Source organism: Schistocerca nitens, chromosome 8, assembly GCF_023898315.1.
Source record: "Schistocerca nitens isolate TAMUIC-IGC-003100 chromosome 8, iqSchNite1.1, whole genome shotgun sequence".
Lineage (NCBI taxonomy): Eukaryota > Metazoa > Arthropoda > Insecta > Orthoptera > Acrididae > Schistocerca > Schistocerca nitens.
In genome coordinates this window covers 418,699,519-418,720,419 of record NC_064621.1, presented here as the reverse complement: position 1 = coordinate 418,720,419, position 20,901 = coordinate 418,699,519, and the positions used below count along the sequence as shown (strand labels likewise).

The window sequence follows — 20,901 nt, the reverse complement described above, 5'->3', positions numbered from 1 at the left end:
GTGACACTTCATAAACCTGTAGCACCAACCCACTCCACCATTAAAGTCTGTTAAGTTCCACAGTAGCACTAGCGTATGAGCGTGTATTTGAATCATTTTTGTATTGATTCCAATGCTGTTTTGACAGTGTCCTCGAATACGTTTCAATATGTCATCTTCTAGTTTTGGCCATTTTGCACTCAGTCTTCTGCACATTTAGTCTTCCTCATTGTTTTCAGTTCTTCTTGGGAAGCATGCCAATCGTGAATGGCTTTCTCTGTTCGTGGAAGGCCAAAATGCCACTCAGTTGCTCTGTTTCCATGTTCTTCTGCATATACTATTACTTTCAATTTATAGCCTGCATCATATCAATACCTTTTTTTTTTCCATTACGAAACTTGCTACTAACAAAAATATTGTACTGGTACTGATAACACAAATCACTTTCACTTCAAGTTCACTTGCACGGTGGACTACAATGACGTGTTCTGGTTTGTGATGGCGTGGTAGGAGGGAGACAGTGTTAGCAAGCTTTTGGATCCCCACAACTCGTGTTCATCGCATCAGTGCACTGCTGCTGTCAGTTGAATCCAATGTTGCCAGATAGAGAGAGAGGTTTCCCATGGCACTGAGTATATGGTCATTTTTATGACTGGCAGGAATTTGAATCAAACGCTGGACATTTTTATATTAATTTTGAGTGTAAGATGCACCTGAATTTTGAAGGCAATTTTTCAAAGGAAAAGGGTGCTTCTTATAGCCCATAAAATATTGTAAAATCAAGAAGCACCTTCTGCACATCGCCATGTCCGTATACATATCGCTCGTTAATGATTGCTCCATCCTAAAAACCACAGAGCAGCACATCTATTAACATTAGCTGGAAATGTTTTAATCACTGAAGCTCCATCATAGATGGTGTATAAGGTACCTTATATACAGTCTAAGGTAGATCTTCAATGATTAGAACATGTCAAGCTAATGTTAACAGATGCACTACCATATGTTGTATTGTATACTGTGTTTTTTATGATGTAAGTTATCTGTGTGTGCTACGTATATGGACATGGCCATGTGCGCAAGGTGCTTCTTGATTTCAAATGTTTTATCTATCACAAGCCTTTATATTAATGTGTTACATTTTACTGCATGTCAACTTGGCATGAGGTCTAACCTTCAGGGGTGATATCTAAAAATGAACCCATTTCATAAAATAAATTTTTGAAGATCTGAAGATGATAGCAAAGTCGGTCAAAACTGGTTGTTTGTAAATAGAAATATTTGTGTGCCTCAGGTTTAGAAAGTTTTTAGCTTCTATAAAGGATGTTTCTAAATGTTTTCAACAAATGTTACATGAGGATCATCTTGAGTGAAAACAATAAAAAGTTTTCTTTCTGATTTTTGTGTGCTTGTTAGTGACTCAATGCTTCTGGTGTTCTGTGATTGGTCTCCTTTCTCCTAAATTACTTATGTTATCCCAGTAGTTTACTACTATAGACAATGAATTAGGCTACTGCTTTGTGTAAATGTGTAATTACTGAATAATTTACTTCTTCCAGTCTATTGATTCTGTGTGGAGCCTTGGTCCCCGTCGCTGTGGTCCAAATGTCCTTCTGAACTGTGTTGCTGGCTACAACCACACTTCTATTTGGGATCCTACACCACCTTCAGAGGTGATATCTTCAGAGTCAGACTCCAGGTCAGAACATGAGAGCAGTTTTGTTAATGGATTCCAAATGGCAACTTTAGCAGGTCCTCTCTGTGAAGAACCTATGATGGGGGTATGCTTTGAAATTCTGGAATGGAGTATAAAGGCTTCTCCAGTAAGGTAAGTGTTATCTTATTACTAAATCACTTTGGATAAATGTGAGGTGGTTTCTTCAGGCAGGAAAGTGACAATATTGTGATCCTTCCTTGTCCAACCAAGTCATTGCTTCATCTCTTATGACCCTGATGTTGAGAGGACATTGAACTGTAATGTTCCTTGAAACTTCCTGGCAGATTAAAACTGTGTGCCCGACCGAGACTCGAACTCGGGACCTTCGCCTTTCGCGGGCAAGTGCTCTACCATCTGAGCTACCGAAGCACGACTCACACCCGGTCCTCACAGCTTTACTTCTGCCAGTATCTTGTCCCCTACCTTCCAAACTTTACAGAAGCTCTCCTGCAACCCTTGCAGAACTAGCGCTCCTGAAAGAAAGGATACTGCAGAGACATGGCTTAGCCACAGCCTGGGGGATGTTTCCAGAATCAGATATTCACTCTGCAGCGGAGTGTGCGCACTCTATCCTGTGCAAGCCTCTTCATTCCGAGTATCTGCTACAACCGACCAGCTTCTGAATCTGCTTACTATATACTATATTCATGTCTTGGTCTCCCTCTATGATTTTTACTCCCCTTGCTTCCCTCCAATACTAAATTGGTAATCCTTTGATGAGTCAGAACTGTCCTACAAACTGATCACTTCTTCCAGTCAGGTTGTGCCACAAATTTCTTTTCTCCCCGATTCTATTAATTACCTCCTCATTCGTTACTTCATCTATCCAGCTAATCTTCAGCATTCTTCTATAGTTCCTAATTTCAAAAGCTTCTATTCTCTTCTTGTTTCACTTCCATACACAACTACACTCCATAGAAATACTTTCAGGAAAGACTTCCTGACACTTGATGTTAACAAATTTCTCTTTTTCAGGAATGCCTTTCTTGCCATTGCCAGATTACATTCTATGTCTTCTCTGTTTCAACCATCATCAGTTATTTTGCTGCGCATAAAGCAAAACTACCGCTTGCTCAATATACAGATTGAGTAACATGAGGTAGGCTACAACCCTGTCTCACTCCCTTCTCAACCACTGCTTCCCCGTTGTGCCCTTTGACTCTTATAACTGCCACCAGGTTTCTGTACAAATTGTAAATAGTCTTTTGCTCCCTTTATTTTATCCCAACCACCTTTACAATTTGGAAGAGAGTATTCCAGTCAACATTGTCAAAAGCTTTCTCCAAGTCTACAAATGTTATAAACGTAGGTTGGCTTTCTGTAACCTATCTTCTGTGAAAATTTGTAGGGTCTGTATTGCCTCGCATGTTCCTATGTTTCTCCAGAATTCAATGCGATATTTCCCGAGGTCAGCTTCTACAAGTTTTTCCATTCTTTTGTAGAGAATTCATGTAACTGTGACTTATTAAACTGACAGTTTGGAAATTTTCACATCTGTCAGAGACTGCTTTCTTTGGAATTGGTATTATTATATTCTTCTTAAAGTCAGAGGGTATTGCACCTGTATCATACATCTCGCTAATCAGATGGAAGAGTTTTGTCGTGGCTGGCTCTCCCAAGGCTATTATTAGTTCTCACAGAATGTCCACTCCTGGGGCCCTATTGGACTTAGGTCTGCCAGCACTCTGTCAAATCCTTCACACTGTATCATATCTCCCATCTGATCTTCATCTAGGTCCTCTTCCATAATATTGGCCTCAAGTACATCTCCCTTGTACAGACCCTCTATATACTCCTTCCACCCTTCTGCTTACCCTTCTTTGCTTAGGACTGGTTTGCCATCTGAGCTCTTGATATTCATACAGGTGGTTCTCTTTTCTCCAAAGGTGTCTAATTTTCCTGTAGGTGGCACCTATCTTTCCCGTAGTGATATATGCTTCTAAATCCTGACATTTATCCTTTAGCCATTCACACTTAGCTATTTTACACTTCCTGTCAATCTCATTTTTAGATGTTTTTTGGATGCCTACTTCATTTACTGGATTTTTATATTTTCTGCTTTCATCAGTTAGATTCAATATCTCTTGTGTTACCTAAGGATTTCTACTGGCCCTTATCTTTTTACCTATTGATCCTCTGCTGCCTTCACTATTTCGTCTCTCAAAGCTATCCATTCTTCTTCTGTTGTATTCCTTTCCCCTGTTCTTGTCAATCATTCCTTAATGCTTTATCTGAAACTCTCTACAATCTCTGGTTCTTTTAATTTATCCAGGTCCCATCTCCTTCAGTTCCTACCTTTCTGCTGTTTCTTCAGTTTTGATCTACAGTTCCTAACCAGTAAATTGTGGCCAGAGTCCACATCTGCCCCTGGAAATGTCTTACAACTTAAAATTTGATTTAAAAATCTCTGTCTTACTATCATGTAATCAATCTGGGACCTTCCAGTGTCTCTAGGTCTCTTCCACATGTACAGCCTTCTTTGATGATTCACGTTAGCTATGGTTAAATTATTCTCTGTGCAAAATTCTACCAGTTGGCTTCCTCTTTCATTCCTTTTCCCCAGTCCATATTCACCTACCATTTTTCCTTCTCTTCCTTTTCCTACTATCAAATTACAGTCCCCCTTGACTATTAAATCTTCATCTCTCTTAACTATCTGAATAATTTATTTTATTTCATTGTACATTTCTTCAATCTCTTCATCATCTACAGAGCTAGTTGGCATATAAACTTATACTATTGTGGTAGGTGTAGGCTTTGTGTCTATCTGGGCTATAATAATGCATTAACTATGCTGTTATTTGTAGCATATCCATATTCCTATTTTTAATTCATTATTAAACCTATTCCTTTATTACCCCTATTTGATTTTATATTTATAACCCTTTATTCACCTGACCAGAAGTCCTGTTCTTCTGTCACCAAACTTCACTAACTCCCACTGTATCAAACTTCAACCTATCCATTTCTCTTTTTAAATTTTCTAACCTACCTGCCCAATTAAGGAATCTGACATTTTACACTCCAATCCATAGAAGGCCAGTTTTGTTTCTCTTGATAACAATATCCTGTTGATAGAACAAGAGAAATTAACTGTGAAATGCTATGAGTAGATGATACTTAAAAGCTTGAGAAGGCAGTAGTGATGAAAGGGGCAGCTGACAGGTCACAGACAGGGAGTAGAAGTCAGCATATTTTGGTCTCACAGTGGCTTCTGTTTTCTGAAAGCATTTATTTTTGTAATCACCTGTGAATGTTTATCTAAGCAGCTATTTGATGAGTATAAACGTCATCATATACATTTGATGTAAGTTATATTTTGAAGAATATTATTCTTTAAACAAATCTAGTGCCCTCAGACAAAGAAATCTCTCACTTTTATGCAGTAAAAACTTAGTGACATGACAGGTCTCTGTTGTCTGTGAATACAACTGGAACGAGTAATAGAGTACTAAAATTGGATCATAAAACATGCTATAACACTGCTTTCCATGAAATATATAATCTGTAAGAAGTGGAGAAAGCACAACTGTTTTACTGATGTAGCAGCTGCATTACATACCAGTTTTATAGAATATAAATCAATTACAAAACAGATGTTTGTGCAGTTATACTTATTGCAATTTTTTCTTAATAGCTCAGATGTAACACAACCCTTTGGTCCATTTTCTGGTCAGTTAATGTCAGCAGTGAAGGAAGGCTGCAGAAAGGCATTTCAAGCCCAACCTCAGAGGCTAATGGCTGCTATGTACAAATGTTCCATACAAGCAAATGCAGAAGTGCTGGGTGAGTAGAATAAGTTTTCTATATACTGTTGCCCAACTAATCTTTAATATGAATTTTTGGTGTAAAGCTGATATTTAATAAGTTTTCTGTTCATCTCAAAGTATTGATGACTTGTTCACATTTGGAGCTTGCAAAATTTGTTATTTGCTTAATTTGCTATTCTTTTTACTGTCTGACTAGTTACTACAGCTGAATTATAATTTAGTGTTAACTCTTTGACTGCTGTAGCAGTCAGAGTGTGCTTTCCCTAAGTGCAGTTGACTGCTACAGCACTTCAGTGTCAAAGTGCCCATGGCAGTCAGCCATTGTAAAAGTTTTGAGGTATACACTTGTACATCATGTAGCTGTGATGAAATATGAGGTCCATTACACCACTACTGGTACACTCTCACCATTCACTTAATACCCACCAGTTGGTGATTCAGTTTACATTACATGACTTTGTTATCAGTTCAGTATCAGCAATTTCAGTGGACCCACATCAAACATTAGTTTGTTGTAAATCCAACAGATGGCATTTCAGTCAAGTCTGCATTTATGTACTTTTCTATGAAACTGTATCATTGTTACAGACTGCAGTAAAGTATGTAAACATTTTAACTAACTACTCCTAAACAGTGCCAGTTGAAAGCCTGGAACAGTTAAAGAATTGAGAAATGGTGAACACTTAGGAAATATTCATCACTGACCAAATGACAATGTAACACCTGAGTTATTGTCACCAGATCTTACCTGTCACCACAGGTAGTGGGTAAAAGCCTTGTGGGAACAGGGAACAAGAATGAGTTGCAAATTAATAGAAATTAATTAAACATAAATAAATATAAATACTGCAACAACATAATATATCATCTCTCTCTCTCTCTCTCTCTATCTATCTATCTGTCTTTCTCTCTCTTACACACACACACACACACACACACACACACACATTATGGGACAGTACTTTATAATAATTCCAAACTATCAAGGTGTAATGAATAATCTAATATAAGGTGTATATACAAAAAAATGGCAATATAAAAAAACTGATTTAGCAACAAACCAGTTATCAGTATTACAGTTTTTCTTACAAATTTACCACAACATTGGTTATGCATATATCAGGTATATTACATGATATGTGTGTGACCAATAATATAGTTACTAACAAGCAAAACAGGCTTTAGTTTATTCATTGTAATATCTAGCAAGTATAAGTTTAATATTTCAGTTCATCAAAGATGTAAAAGTCTCTACACTCGTTTGTTGTGATAATAACACATATTTAGAAAATTCTGTACTAATTATTCTGATAGAAATAAGGTGATCAGTACTGGTTATAACTATTAATCACTGTAAAACTCCTAGGAATTTCCACTGACATTTGTGTACTGATGTACCATTACATCAGTTTCACTATACTTCTCTGCTGGACTATTTGGTTAATCTCTAAATATCTTACATTGTGAATGAGGAACCTTATGGAAATTTTCATATTGACAGAACATCCATAAGAAATGGTGTTACTATAATTATCTTCTGGACATTAACACTAGCTCCAATTGAATATTTAGGAGTCCATCACTTTCCTGCACGTATTACGCAGCATGTTGATTGCGAAGGTGATTGTGGTGTCCTGTATGGTTATTACATTGTAACCAACAGGGCAGGTGTTGAGTTCAGCACAGCATAAAAACTGCTCAAAGAAGTATCTCAGTTTTTCCATGTCATCCTTTCCATTAATCTTTCGACTTCATGCCAAGGGAAAGGTGTGATGTGCCGTACAAATCCTGAAATACCATTACTGCTTGTTAACATCTGTATACGAGGAACCGTCATGAAACAATAATATTTTATTTTGCTAATTCCACAAAATGTTGACATGCGTACATTAATTTATGTGATAATCACCATAAGTTCTAAACATTTACAGCACCTGCTCTTGTGAAATACTTGGGATTAACAGTAATGAAAAATGCCCTTACTCTGTATTTAAGCTTCTAGGAAGGTGAAATGTTGATGGCAGTGATTAAAATTTCAGGCAAGAAACAATTATTAGGTCATCAGCACTCACTTTATTTCATTCTTGTCAGATACTGGCTTGTAATTCTTATGGAAGGTGGAATGGGCAAAGTAAGTCATTCTCAAATTACCAATAAACCCTTTACGAGTGGAAAGAAAAAAAAGGTGAACAAAGTATCAGGAGGAAAAGGGCGAAACTGCTCAGGTGACATCTATCAATTATGTTGGTTATGGCAAGAACTGTAATGAGTTTCAATTTTGAGAATACATATACAGATTAAGACACAAAGAAATTGCAGACAGTGGCTGCAAGTGGGCTCTGATTTAAATCAGTGAGGAAAGTTATAGCTTCTTGGTGAGAGCATCAGCATGGTTAGCTGGAGACCTAACTTTGAAACATCTGTAGGACTAACTCTGCTTTTGGACATAGACTGTGTTATCTCCTGCCAGAAAAATGTTAGGTGTTTACTCGAAATCAAAATCTGTTTGACTCGGCTTTTACTTTATCTCTAAAGATCTGAACACTGATGGGACATTACATCCTAAGCCCCCTTCCTTACCTCTTTCAAAACACAATAGCTTCTAAATAAATTACTACATCATAATGAAAACCTTTTTTATAAAAATAGATATGATTGTAGTGAATTGGCACCAACCAAAATAATAGTTATTTAATTCAGTACTATTAAGTTGTTCATTGGGCACCCTCAGCATTCTTTAAAGTTTAGTGATAAAAAATGAGACACAAAGATACTGATATAGAATTATCTCTTCAGAACTATCTCACAGGTAGCACTGACGAATGAACAGGCACAAATACAGCAGGAATCACTTCTGCTGATGTTTAGCAAACCTGAAGATGTTGACCAGATGGACCTCTTTAATATTTTGTCAGAACACCTATATAACCCAGCTACATATATGTCAAAAATGTGATCGGTTAATTGAATGCTGGCTAATTGGCTGATGCCAGTTGTGTAGCAGTTATAGCTTACAACAATTGTGTTCTTTCCATAGTTGAATACAAACTGTCACTTAGTGAGAAGACAATAAGTTCATGGTTCAAGTGAAGCAGAACAGCTGACATTCATAATAGAAATAATTACAAAATTCATATATTTTACACTTGTTTGCGTAACTGGTAAGGAGAGAGAGAGAGAGAGAGAGAGAGAGAGAGAGAGAGAGAGAGAGAGAAAGAAATGAATGATTGCCACAGATGTTTTTGTGGGTGTGTGTGTGTGAGGGGGGGGGGGATTTAATTCAGTAATTTATTGGCAATTTAAGTTAATCATGTGGAAACCACTTCTTACCTTGACTCCAGCAATCCCAAGTGGTTGCTGAGATATATCAGTTGGTCTTGTTTTCTCAGTTACAATGTATGCACCCATTAGTGGTTATTGTTGTTGAGGGCTCATGCTAGCTGTTTGTTGAGTTGTTTCAAGGATATCACTTATTTTCCTTTTGATGGCATTAGTCTGTTGCATTTATTTCAATGTTCTACCATTGCTTATGTGATATGCTTTTTGAGGTGTATGTGATGCTTATATTCTGGTAGATGTATGTTGGTGGTGATTTTATCTCAATGATGTAGATTAAGCTGCATTTACACTATTCAGATACAGTATAACTGGTGTGCTGCTTGACACTGTCACATCTATTAAATATTTGGGCTTAACGCTGCAAAACAATATGAAATGGAATGAGCACAAGAAGCCCATAGTAGGGAAGGTGACATCAGTTTAATTGGAGGATTCTAGAGAAGTGTAGCTCATCTATAAAGGAGACCATGTATAGAACACTTACATTACCCATTCTTGAGTACTGCTTGAGTGTTTGGAATCCCCATCAAGTCAGATTAAAGGACAACATCAAAGTAATTCAGAGGTGTACTGATAGATTAGTTACCAGTAGGGTCGATCAGTATGCAAGTATTATTGAAATGTTCTGTGAAATCAAATGGAAATTCATGGAGGAAAGACAATATTGTTTTTCAGAAAAACTACTGAGAAAGTTTGGAGAACCGAGATTTGTGATAAAGTGCACAACGATTTACCTGCCACCAAGGTACATTCTGTATAAGGGCCATGAAGACAAGGTAAGAAAAAATAAGGCTCCTACAGGGGCATATGGATAGTCCTGTATCCCTCACATTTGTGAGTGGAACAGGAAAGGGAATGACTAGAAGTGGTTCAGGATATCCTCAGCCATGCACCCTCCTTTTAAGGAGCCCAACAGATCTGTGATGTTTTTACTGCCGTGTTAGAGTGACATGCCGGCTATTTCACAGATACTTTTTCTCAGAGTACATGCTGGTAAAAACATGCTACATCATTGTTCCATCTCTATTCTTTCTGTGGACATTGTTTGTTTTGGATGATTTCTGTATTATTACATATCTTCACACGGAGAAAAAAGCAACACTGTGTCCTATTGTAGTTCCATTGTAAGGTGGAGTTTGTGTGCTGCTGTCTAAGATGTTGAGGGAAATAGTGGAATTATTCCTCCAGTTGATGCCAAATGGAAGTTTGCTCATAGCAAGGCAGTGAGCAATTTGTGTGCTCTGATGTAGATTGAAAACTAGTTCTTCTAATGCACCTGATAAGCAGATATATTTTGTAAAGCAAGAATTGCTTCTGACCATGTAAGAAACTGTTCTGTAATCGTAATGCACTTGTGTCCTTCTAAATGGTAATGGAGTCATGATCAAGTTTATTATATGTGGGATCACTGAATAGTTCTCGTTTTCTCCAATCATTGGCTGAAACAAGTAGGACTATGATTTTGCCCTTGATTCTTGTATGGCAAATATCTTGCAGTTGTTTTCTCAGTTCTGCAGTAGTTCAAAGATAATCCTTGCAAATATTTTCTTCCAGCAGTTTTACACACACCAAAATTATCACAAATTCTGTACTGACTTTCTCTGCCCGAACTTGTGGCAGATGACATAGCCCTGTTTACATTGATTCTATGATTGCTTCTTTTGAGAGACACTTAGATGCTGCTGTTCCTGTGGTGTTCAGTCTGAAGAGTGGTTTGATGAATCTCCCCACACCCCATCCTGAGCAAGCTTCTTCGTCTCTGCATAACTATCACAACATATATCCATTTGAGCCCACTTACTATATTCAAGTGTTAGTCTCCCTTTATAGTTTTTACCCCCTCCTCCCACCCTTCCTCCACACACATACAAATTTCCTTCCAATTCAAGATTGACAATTCGTTGATGTCTCATTATCCTATCAACCTATTCCTGTGTCCAATAACTTTCTTTTCTTCGTAGTTTGATTCAGTATGTGCTACTTAGTTATGTGATCTACCCATCTACTCTTGAGCAGTTTATAGTACTGAATTTCAAACGTTTCTACTCTCTTCTTGTCTGAACTGCTTATCATCCACATTTCACTTCTGTACAAGGCTGTGCTCCAGATAAACATCTTCTGCAAAGACTTCCTAACCCTTAGATTGATATTAGTTGTTATTAAATTCCTCTTTTTCGGCTGTGCTTTTCTTGCTGTTGCCAGTCTGCATTTTACATTCTCTCTACTTCTGCCACTGTCAGTTATTTTACTGCTCAAATAGCAAAACTACTACTTTTAATTTCTTATTTCCTAATTCCTTTAACATTGCCTAATTAAATTTGGCTATATTCCATTATCCTTTTTTTGCTTTTGTTGATGGTCATCTTATATCCTCCTTTCAAGATGCTGTCCATTCTGTTCACCTGCTCTTCCAAGTCCTGTGTTGCGTCTGACAGAATTACAATTTCATTCGCAAATCTCGAAGTTTGTGTTTCTTCTCTCTGAACTTTAATTCCTTCTCCAAATTTTTCTTTGGTTTCATGTATTGCTTGCTCATTGTGCAGACTGAATAACATTGGGGGTAGGCCGCAACCCTGTCCCACTCCCTTCACGACCACTGCTTACTTTTCATGCCCTTAAACTGCCATCTGATTGCTGTACAAGTTGTAGATAACCTTTCATTCCCTATATTTTATCTCTGCTATCTTCAGGATTTTGAAGTGTGTAACCTAATCAACATTGACAAAAACTTTCCCTAAATCTACAAGTGCTATAAACATAAGTTTAGTTTTCTTCAGTCTGTCTTCTAGGATAAATTGTAGGATCAGTATTGTGTCAGGTATTCTGAAATTTCTTTTGAACACAAACTGACCATTCCTAAGATTGGCTTCTATCTGTTATTTCATTCTTCTGTAAATAATTTAAGCCAGTATTTTGCGACCATGATTTATTAAACCAATGGTTTGGTAGTATTCATACTTGTCAGTGCCAGCCTTCCTTGTAATTGAAATTTTTACAGTCTTCCACCGCAGGTGGAGTAATGTCATCATTGCTGGCTCTCAGTAATTCTGAGGGAATGCCGTCTGTCTCAAGGAGTATGTTTTCTCTTAGGTCTTTCAGTGCTTTGTCAAATTCTTCTTGCAGTATCATATCTCCTATCTCATCTTCTCCTACTTTCTGGTCTTTTTGTATAACATTGTCCTCAATTTTGTTTCCCATTTATAGACCCTCCATGTACTCCTCCCACCTTTATTGCTTGCACTTCTTTGCTTGGTACTGGCTTGCCATCTCAGCATGTGATATTCATGCAATTGCTTCTCTTTTCTCCAAAGAACTCTTTAATCTTTCTGTAGATGGCATCTATCCTTTCTCTAGTTATGTTTGCTCTTACAGCCTTGCATTTGTCCTCTAGAAATTCCTGTTTGGCCATTTTGCACTTGCTGTCAGTCTTATTTTTGTGTCCCTTTTGCCTGCATCATTTTCTATATTTCTATATTTGCTTTTGACAAATAAATTTGACATCTCCTTTGTTATCTAAGGATCTCTACCAGACTTTGTCTCTTTACCTATATGATCTGTTGCTGCCTTCTCTCTTTCATCTCTCAAAGCTACCCATTTGTCTTCTGTTGTATTCACTTCCCTTGTATTGGTCCAACATTGACTGATGCTCCCTCTGAAACATGTGGTCCCTTCAATTTATACAGGTCATACCTCAATTTCCTACCTTTATGAAATTTCTTCAGTGTCAGTCTGCAAATCATAATCATTAAATTATGGTCAGAGTCTTCATATGGGCCCTGGAAATGTCTTACAGTTTAAAATCTGGTTTTGAAATCTCTGCTTTGCCATTATACAATCAATCTCAAACCTTTTAGTTTCCCCAAGTCTCTTCCACGTACACAATCTTCCTCATGGCTCTTAAACCAAGTGTTAGTGATGATTAAATTATGCTCTTCACAAAATTGTACCAGGTGGCTTCTTCTTGCATGCTTTTCCCTCAGTCCACCTTCTCCTACCATGTTTTCTTCTTTTTTCTTTCCCTATTAATGAACTTCAGTCACCCATCACAATTAACTTTTCATCTTCCTTAGCTATCTGAATAGTCTCTCTGTCATTTGTGGCACTAGTTGGCATATAAACTTGTACTACTGTTTTGGGTATTGGCTTCATGTCTATCTTTGCTCCAGTAATGTTTCAGCATGCTATTCATAGCAGCTTACATACATTCTTATTTTCTTATTCATTAGTAGACCTACTACTGCATTACACGTCACAGCAAGATCATGTTGACTGATGTTACAAGGCCAGATCAGGCAGTCATCCAGACTGTTGCCTCAGTCACTGCTGAAAAGTCTGCTGCTCCTTTTCAGGAACCATAGATTAATCTGGCTTCTCCACAGATACCCCTCTATAGTGGCTGCACTGATGGTATGGCTATCTGTATCGTTGAGGCACATAAGCCTCCCCATCTTTGCAAGGCATTTAGGTATCACATTTGAATTTCAGTTCCTTAGATAAAATTGCAACAGTTGCTTCATCGAGTGTGTTGATAAAAAGTTAATCTCAGTGTGTGGTCTGTCCATCTTGGGTTCATTGTTATTATTTTTGCTACTTTTCTTGAACTTTTCATTTTCAGCTGTCTGCAGTCACTCTTACTTTATTTATTTATTGTCTTTGTTGTTACTAAATGCAAGCAGAATTGCCAGAAACATCACCATTTGAACTGAAGTTTCTGTATAACCTGAAAACCACATGAAATACAACCTGGTGTTTATACGTTTGCATTAAATTTTGGTGTCCACATATATTCCAAATTAAGTTATTCTGGAAGTAGTGTATCGGATTAAAAATGTTGTTTATGTTGATGAAAACTTGCAGCTGGTTGGCAACATTAAAATACCGCAACATTTTGATGAATGTCATACTCAATGTCTTCTGGTGAGATGTGAAAGATGTTCATCAGTAATAAATGCTGAATAAGTCTGCATTCACATTAAGCTGTGTTAACATCATAATTAAATTATAAGAATTTGATTAACAACTGGTGTGACTATTTGAACTTACCTGTAGATCTTCTAAAACGCATTGGTCTACCACGGCGCCCGACTTCCTGTGCACAAGTCATCCCATATACTCTTATTCCAGGGACACTGGCATATGTGGGCTGTTCATGTGGTACAGGACCCTCTGAAATTTGAAAATTGCAGATTGATTTAGCCTCATTTCTTTATATACAACCCTTGACTTCAAATTTTTTGTACATGAATGAATAAAAATTGGTCACACTAATGAAGAATTATCTTAAATCAACATCTTCTTTTATTTTTTTGGTATAATTAACAAATTTTTCAATATTTCAACAAGTTGTAAAACAGTTTTCCATTGTCTGGTGACAGAAAATGGCAGCCTGTGTGTTGGGAATAATCACACATAAGAAAAAGCTGGGCTGTTTGTTGAACGTTTGTGTTAAGATCCAGTGCTGCTGTCTAATATTGTGTCACATGAAATCAGTAACAGGCCCATAATGAATATCCTGCAATGTGAATGCAATCATCGTTATTACAACTGTAACCATCTTAAATGCTACATTTTTTTTATTTGTTCATTTCATTCACACATTTATTCTGTAAAACTCATCATGAATGAGAGCTTTAAGGGATGTGGAACAAATCAAGTTATATATGAACAGCCAGAAACAGTCATTCACAGGTGACTTCTTTTTTGTAGTCTAACAAACCATTCCTAATGCTAATCTACCAGGTAATTAGGGCTAATATTTTTAGATTATATTTTTTAAATCATTATCAATCAGGATTTTTGTATATTAGCAGGAAAGCAACTTCTTTTTTAAAAAAATTTCACTGTTTTTCCTTTTAAACAACACGGTTGTTCTTTTTGTCTACCACTTCATAAGTATTTCTGTAACTTTTCTGATTTCAGAGGATGCTGTTTCAAAAGCTAAAATGTGTTAAATGTGAAAATTTGTGTTAACCAGAATTTACATTCTTGTGTTAAATATTATACTAAATATAGGAGGAGTGACTGATAAGGTATTTCCTTTAATTCTGATGAGTATGAAAATCCCAACAGCCTTGAAGAGACTTCTGCAAGATGCTCAGTTATTGAACTGATACACTATTCTTACTACGTGCTTCTATACAGCAGATCCTCATTTAACCATAGCTACATTTTCCTCAGGAAGTTATGACATACAACAGTATAGAGTGAAAGTGTGCTGAGTATACTGGAAATCCGACATGTTAATAAAATCAGTGAGAGTGTAAATGCAGAAGAAACCTTGTGGCTTCATTAAATTGTCCACATGCTGGTGCCATCACTTAATTTTTATTCATGTGGACACACAGGAATTTTGTACGTGAAGTTTCAGTGACTCAAAATTGTATCATTTCGTGCTTTTTAGCTTCTTACTGTAAATGTGTATGTATTTTTTATAAACACAGGAACTGTTAACTGTGAAGAGATGTTACCTCATATATCAATGACTATTCAACCAAAATACAATATTCATTTATAATATGAAAGAAGATAAGTCCTTAATTCTAGCAAGAGGTCACCATTTGATGGAGCTTAGAGTGAACAGTCAGTAATCTTCAGTTGGATAATATAATGTATTCAGCCACATAACAATGATTTTTTAATTATCATTCTTTAGATAAAATTTGTCTTGCTACATTGGACAGCATTTAGGAAAACATTGGTTCAAATCCATGTCTGTCCATCTAAATTTATGTCTTCTATATTTTTCCTAAACTGCTTAAGACAAATGGATTGTTCCTTTGAAAAAGACGTGGATGATTTCCTTCTGCATTCCGAGTTTGTGGTTCGTCTCTAATGACATTGTCCTTGACTTGATGTTACACTCTAATCATCCATCCATTTTCATGTTGCTTGTTTTCAGGTAATCTGGTATGTCCCATTATTTATTATTTTTAGTTATTTAATTAAAAAAATAAATAATAGGACATACCAGAGTATGTGAAATAGGAAACTAATTTGAATCAATAGGACATTAGAAGCTTTGATGTTTTATAGTTTGTTTGTTTATATTATTGTTCAAATTATCAAATCAAGATAAATAACAAAGCCTACAGCAAAGCATTAGTTTGAGGGGAGAATGAAAATTTGTTACACCTAAGCACTTGAGTACTGAAACACAGTCACATACCAAGTCTTTGAAGGAACTTAGTTTTTATGCAGATTTAAAAACATTTACTTATAAGTAATTTATATATTTTCTAACTTACTCCACAAACATTCTGGAACTTCTGTTATCAACTTATATGGCTGTGAAAACTATATTGATTTTCTCTCTTAACCATTATCACAGCAATGGGAGTGGCGTAGTATAATTCAGACTTTCTGGTTTCAGTACAAAGAAAGTTGACAGTTGTATTGATTTTGTCTATCTATTCTCTCTGGAGAGATGTGTTGCAAGATGTCAGTTATTCTACTGCACAGTGTTAATGGGATGCTGGAAAAAATCTATTTTTAAATAGCTTAAAAGAAAGCAGATTGCTTTCTCTGATTGTACTTATCTGCAGATTGGCCATGTAAATATACTAGCCATTCCTTCGAGAGAAATTAATCAAGAAATTCATTTAATGCTTAAAAAATATTCACAGATGAAGTGGCAAGCAATGCTCAATTTTTATATTTTTGCTTTCACTCCACAGTTAGCCTGTGATGCCCACTTCTAGCTTGTTTTGGTAATTTTTCCACCAGGTTTCCTACTTATCCAGTTTTCATGTATTTGTATGTAAAAGGTGAAGCTTTAATTTGACTGAAGGTCAGTCTGGGTATTTTGACATTGGCCCCTCGATATATATATTCCTTGCTGTCATTTCTCATTAACAGTATTAGCTTATTCCCAAGAATAAGCAAATTTCAGTCAGTTAATACTTGGCGGATATCAAACCTGCATTTGGATTGGACTTCCTTAACTCTTGTGCAGAAAGGTTTGCAGTATACTGCTGCATCCATTTTCAATAAGCTACCACTCAAATAAAAAAAATCTTAGCAGTAATCCACACACTTTCAAATCGAACAGGAGCACAGGAAAATGAAAAGTGGATTAACATCATCCTTTATGCTGATGATAAGGTCTAAATGGCTAATAATATTTATGAGCTACAGTAACTGATGTATGTAATAAGAGAACACAGTATATCAGTGTGCCTAGATATCAACACCGAAATAACAAAATTCATTAATATTGGCAAGTTTAAATATCTGGATGTATGACTTCACAGAGAATGGACATCTGGCCACATAGCAAAATATCTTATTGAACAAGCTGAAAAGCTGTTCTTAAATTTGAAAAAGGACTGAAGTATTTTGGTTTTTAACCTGAACTTAACCCCAAGATTACATTTGTTTGAAACTTCTTTACTGTGTGGAAGGTTGGACATTAAAAGTAAACACATCAACAAAATGGAAATTTTTGAGATGTGGATATCCACAGAGTGCACTGGAAATGAAACATTGTTAAGTCTTTAAGAATTTCAGCAAAGGTTATTTAGAACTATGCAGTATAATTAAGAAGAGAAAGATGTCATATTTAGAACATATGATTCTACATGACAAATAAAAATTCTATCAAATTATTATTGGAGGCAGGATAAGGATTGGAAGAAAGAGTACATTTTAGCTGGGAAAATTAAGCAGTGGATGGAACTACATAATTTTCAGTCACTGATGCACACAGCAAGCAAATGGAGAATCAATGGAAAATGTGATTGTAAACGTTAATCAGTGAATATGCATTAGGCTGCTTCAACTTCATGCAGCCATGTCTTCAACATTTCAGCACACCCTGCCCTTCCTTTTGTACAACTACAGCCATTGTGCTCACTCCTCAAGATTATGACCGTAGATGCCAATTGTCTTTGTTTTGGAAGCAGAGCTGTTATCATCAAAAAGCAATATATGTGGCACATTATATTCTTAGTTCAAGTACATTTTTGTAATTGTTAATCTTTTTACTGTGTATGATGCATAGATTATCTTGTTGGTGTAATGTAATTGCTGCACAGAATGTTACTTACCAAGCTTAGCTGGATCAGGGCAGCGACAGACCACTAAATAATGTGATTTTCCTGTCCTCACATTCTGCAATGCTAGCAATGCCCAGTCTCTAGGTGGCCGGCAGAGACGAATCTGACGAACTGGTTCACATGTCTTTGCTAGTGTGAGTGCTTTACGCTGCAATAAATTCATATGAGAATTGCATGATACTTCTACTACATCAATAAATATTTGTCAGTTTATTATATATAACAAGCTAGTTAACAGAGTTTCTTTAGCGCTGTAATAGCAACAATGATATTGCAAAATAAATAAAATGGGTTTCCATCATCTAACAAATAGTACAAAAGATACATGTACATGTGCTTAAGAATGTGGTTCTGATAAAAACTAGTAAAACTTCCATGTTTTAGAAAAGCTTGTGTGGTTTCTAAATGATATCTTAGCTTTATACTGTTGTAAGGAGTTTAAATCTATTGAAGACAAAAACCTAATTCTACGGCAAATTGTGTGTGGAAAAGTGATGCTGATATTGCTGATATTTTTGCCCTGAATAGTTTTAAGACACTGCACATGAGCCTAACTGAGATTAAGCATTTTAGATTGCTGATAGGTACTTCAACTGTAACTATGTCCATTCTGTGCCTCGTGGCATCATAGATGTTGAAACCAAACACAATGAAACTTTGTAAATCAGTGCAATTGGGTGGATGCTGATTTGCTTAGACTGAATGCATCTGCCAATTAGCTGTGTAAGCACTTTCTTCCCAAAAGCATTCAGTGCAGACCATGCTGCATACGGTGAAACTGAGTGATGATGATACACCACTGAGTGAAAGTGCCTTTTTCCTGGATAATCCTACGAGCTGCACATTAACATATTCTGTTGAGCATTTTCTCAAACAAGTAATGGAAAGATGAAAATATATGATGATGTACGGGATGCATAGGGGAAAATATCAGAATGTTTTGCAAATTTGATGGTACTCAGCATAACATAAAGATAATTCAAATGTTATGTATGGGGATGATACGAAATATTATTATACGTTTATTTTGGTTTCTACATTTCATGAAGTCTAACTCAGTGGTCATTACAATACTGGGAAGAGTATGACACAAAAGCAAAACATAAAAGGGAAAAGTTTCCTGTGGAAGGAAGTGTCATCAGTTTTCATTCACACCATGAAGAAAAATATCAGAAAAGATTATAAAAGCAGAGAATCTGCAGCACTGCAGACAAAAATTTATGATAAACAGTAAGATATAATCAGTAAATCGCAAGTTGAAGTGATTTGTTTCATGTTGCAGAAATTAACTAGTAATTAATCAGATCAATGTTTAAGTATGCTCAGAGGTAGTGGATGTAAAATGTATTAGAAAAGGAATGAAAAGCAGGAGAGGACTTAATTCCTTAAAAAAGAGTAGTGTTACATATAAATAAAAGTAATATAAAGGTGGAATCCAAAATTTTCAGGACTGGTGCTGCCATCTGGAAAGTAGGAGTAGTAGATCTTTGCACCGCTAGGTCGTGAGAGCTGCATATCTGATGAGTCAGTGTGCAGAGTGGCATTCAACTGGGAAGACATGTTGCGTTTTCACAGTGATTTCCTTAATACTCTGTGTTTGGTGTGTGGTGATTTTACGATGGGTCCACAAACAGAACAGCGCGTGAGTATCAAATTCTGTGCGAATCTCGGGAAATGTGCTACGGAGACCCTTGCAATAAATCAACAAGTGTTTGGGGGCAGATCATGCATGTACGACAAAGCAACAATCATCCCAGTGGAAGAGCCCGGGCTTTCCAAGACCCAAAAAAGTGAGATAGGTGAAGAGCATGATCATTGTTTTCTTTGATACCAAGGGAATTGTGCACAAAGAATTTGCTCCATCCAACCAAACAGTGAATTCCGCCTACTACTGTGACTTTTGCGACAGCTCCATAAAAACGTGTGGCGACGATGGCCCGAACTTTGGCATCAAGGGAACTGGCTGCTGCATCACGAAAACATGCCCTGTCACACTACCTTGCTCACCAGGAACTTTTTGGCATAAAACAACATGGCAGTTGTACCCCACCCACCGTACTCGCCAAATTTGGCACCTTGTGACTTCCCGCTATTCCCAAAACTGAAATTCAAGTTGAAAGGCCATCAGTTCGACACTCTAGAGAGGATTCAAGAAGCATCAATGGTGGTGATAAACAGCTTCAAAGAACAGGATTTCCAGAAATCTTTTGACCAGTGGTAGAAGCCCTGGGACTGGTGCGTACATGTGGATGGGAACTACTTCGAGGGTGTTTTTTTTACACACGTCAAGTTCCGTAGGACCCAATTGAGGAGCAAATCTCCAAGGTCATGGAACGTGTCAGTACATGAACTTACAACATAAAAGTATAAAAATAAATGTTCATGAACCTGAAAAAAGTTAGTCCATAAGTTAAGGAAATGCTATCAGCAATACAATAAGAATCAGCTTAATTTTTCAAGGAACTCCTCGACAGAATAGAAGGAGTGACCCATGAGGAAACTCTTCAGTCTCTATTTGAAAGTGCGTGGATTACTGCTAAGATCTTTGAATTCGAGTGGCAGCTTATTGAAAAAGGATGCAGCAGTATACTGCGCACCTTTTTGCACAAGTGTTAAGGAAGTCCGATCCAAATGCAGGTTTGATTTCTGCTGAGTATTAACTGAGTGAAAGCTGCTTATTCCTGGGAATAAAAAAATATTGGTAACAAGAAATGACAGTAAGGAATATACATATTGAGAGGCCAATGTCAAAATACCCAGACTCGTGAACAGAGGTCGACAAGAGGTTTGTGAACTCACACCACTTATTGCCCGAACCACCCGTTTCTGAGCCAAAAATATGCTTGTAGAATGGGAAGAGTTACCCCAAAATAAAATACCATATGACATAAGTGAATGAAAATAAGCGAAGTAGACTAATTTACGTGTCGAAGTATCACTCACTTTTGATACCATTCAAATAGTAAAAATGGCAATATTAAGTCTTTGAACAAGATCCTGAACGTGGGCTTTCCATGACAGCTTACTATTTATCTGAACACCT

The 20,901-nt window shown here is 36.7% G+C and overlaps 2 protein-coding genes across 3 annotated transcripts in view; one reads left to right on the top strand and one right to left on the bottom strand.

Moving 5' to 3' along the window:
* LOC126199308 (elongation factor-like GTPase 1) overlaps nucleotides 1-20,901 on the top strand; it is a 630,571-nt gene that overhangs the window by 179,564 nt on the left and 430,106 nt on the right. For both annotated transcript variants that reach the window (XM_049936141.1, XM_049936142.1), the window contains 2 exons: nucleotides 1,539-1,807; nucleotides 5,334-5,482. In XM_049936141.1, the coding sequence (XP_049792098.1) occupies nucleotides 1,539-1,807; nucleotides 5,334-5,482 (418 nt within the window). The remainder of the gene's footprint in view (nucleotides 1-1,538; nucleotides 1,808-5,333; nucleotides 5,483-20,901) is intronic.
* The window catches only part of LOC126199309 (uncharacterized), a 189,251-nt gene continuing 174,925 nt past the window's right edge, over nucleotides 6,576-20,901 (bottom strand). Inside the window, exons 4-6 of the mRNA XM_049936143.1 lie at nucleotides 17,850-18,006; nucleotides 13,849-13,971; nucleotides 6,576-7,254 (exon numbers count right to left, since the gene is read on the bottom strand). Coding sequence (XP_049792100.1) covers nucleotides 7,178-7,254; nucleotides 13,849-13,971; nucleotides 17,850-18,006 — 357 coding nt within the window. The 3' untranslated portion in view covers nucleotides 6,576-7,177. The remainder of the gene's footprint in view (nucleotides 7,255-13,848; nucleotides 13,972-17,849; nucleotides 18,007-20,901) is intronic.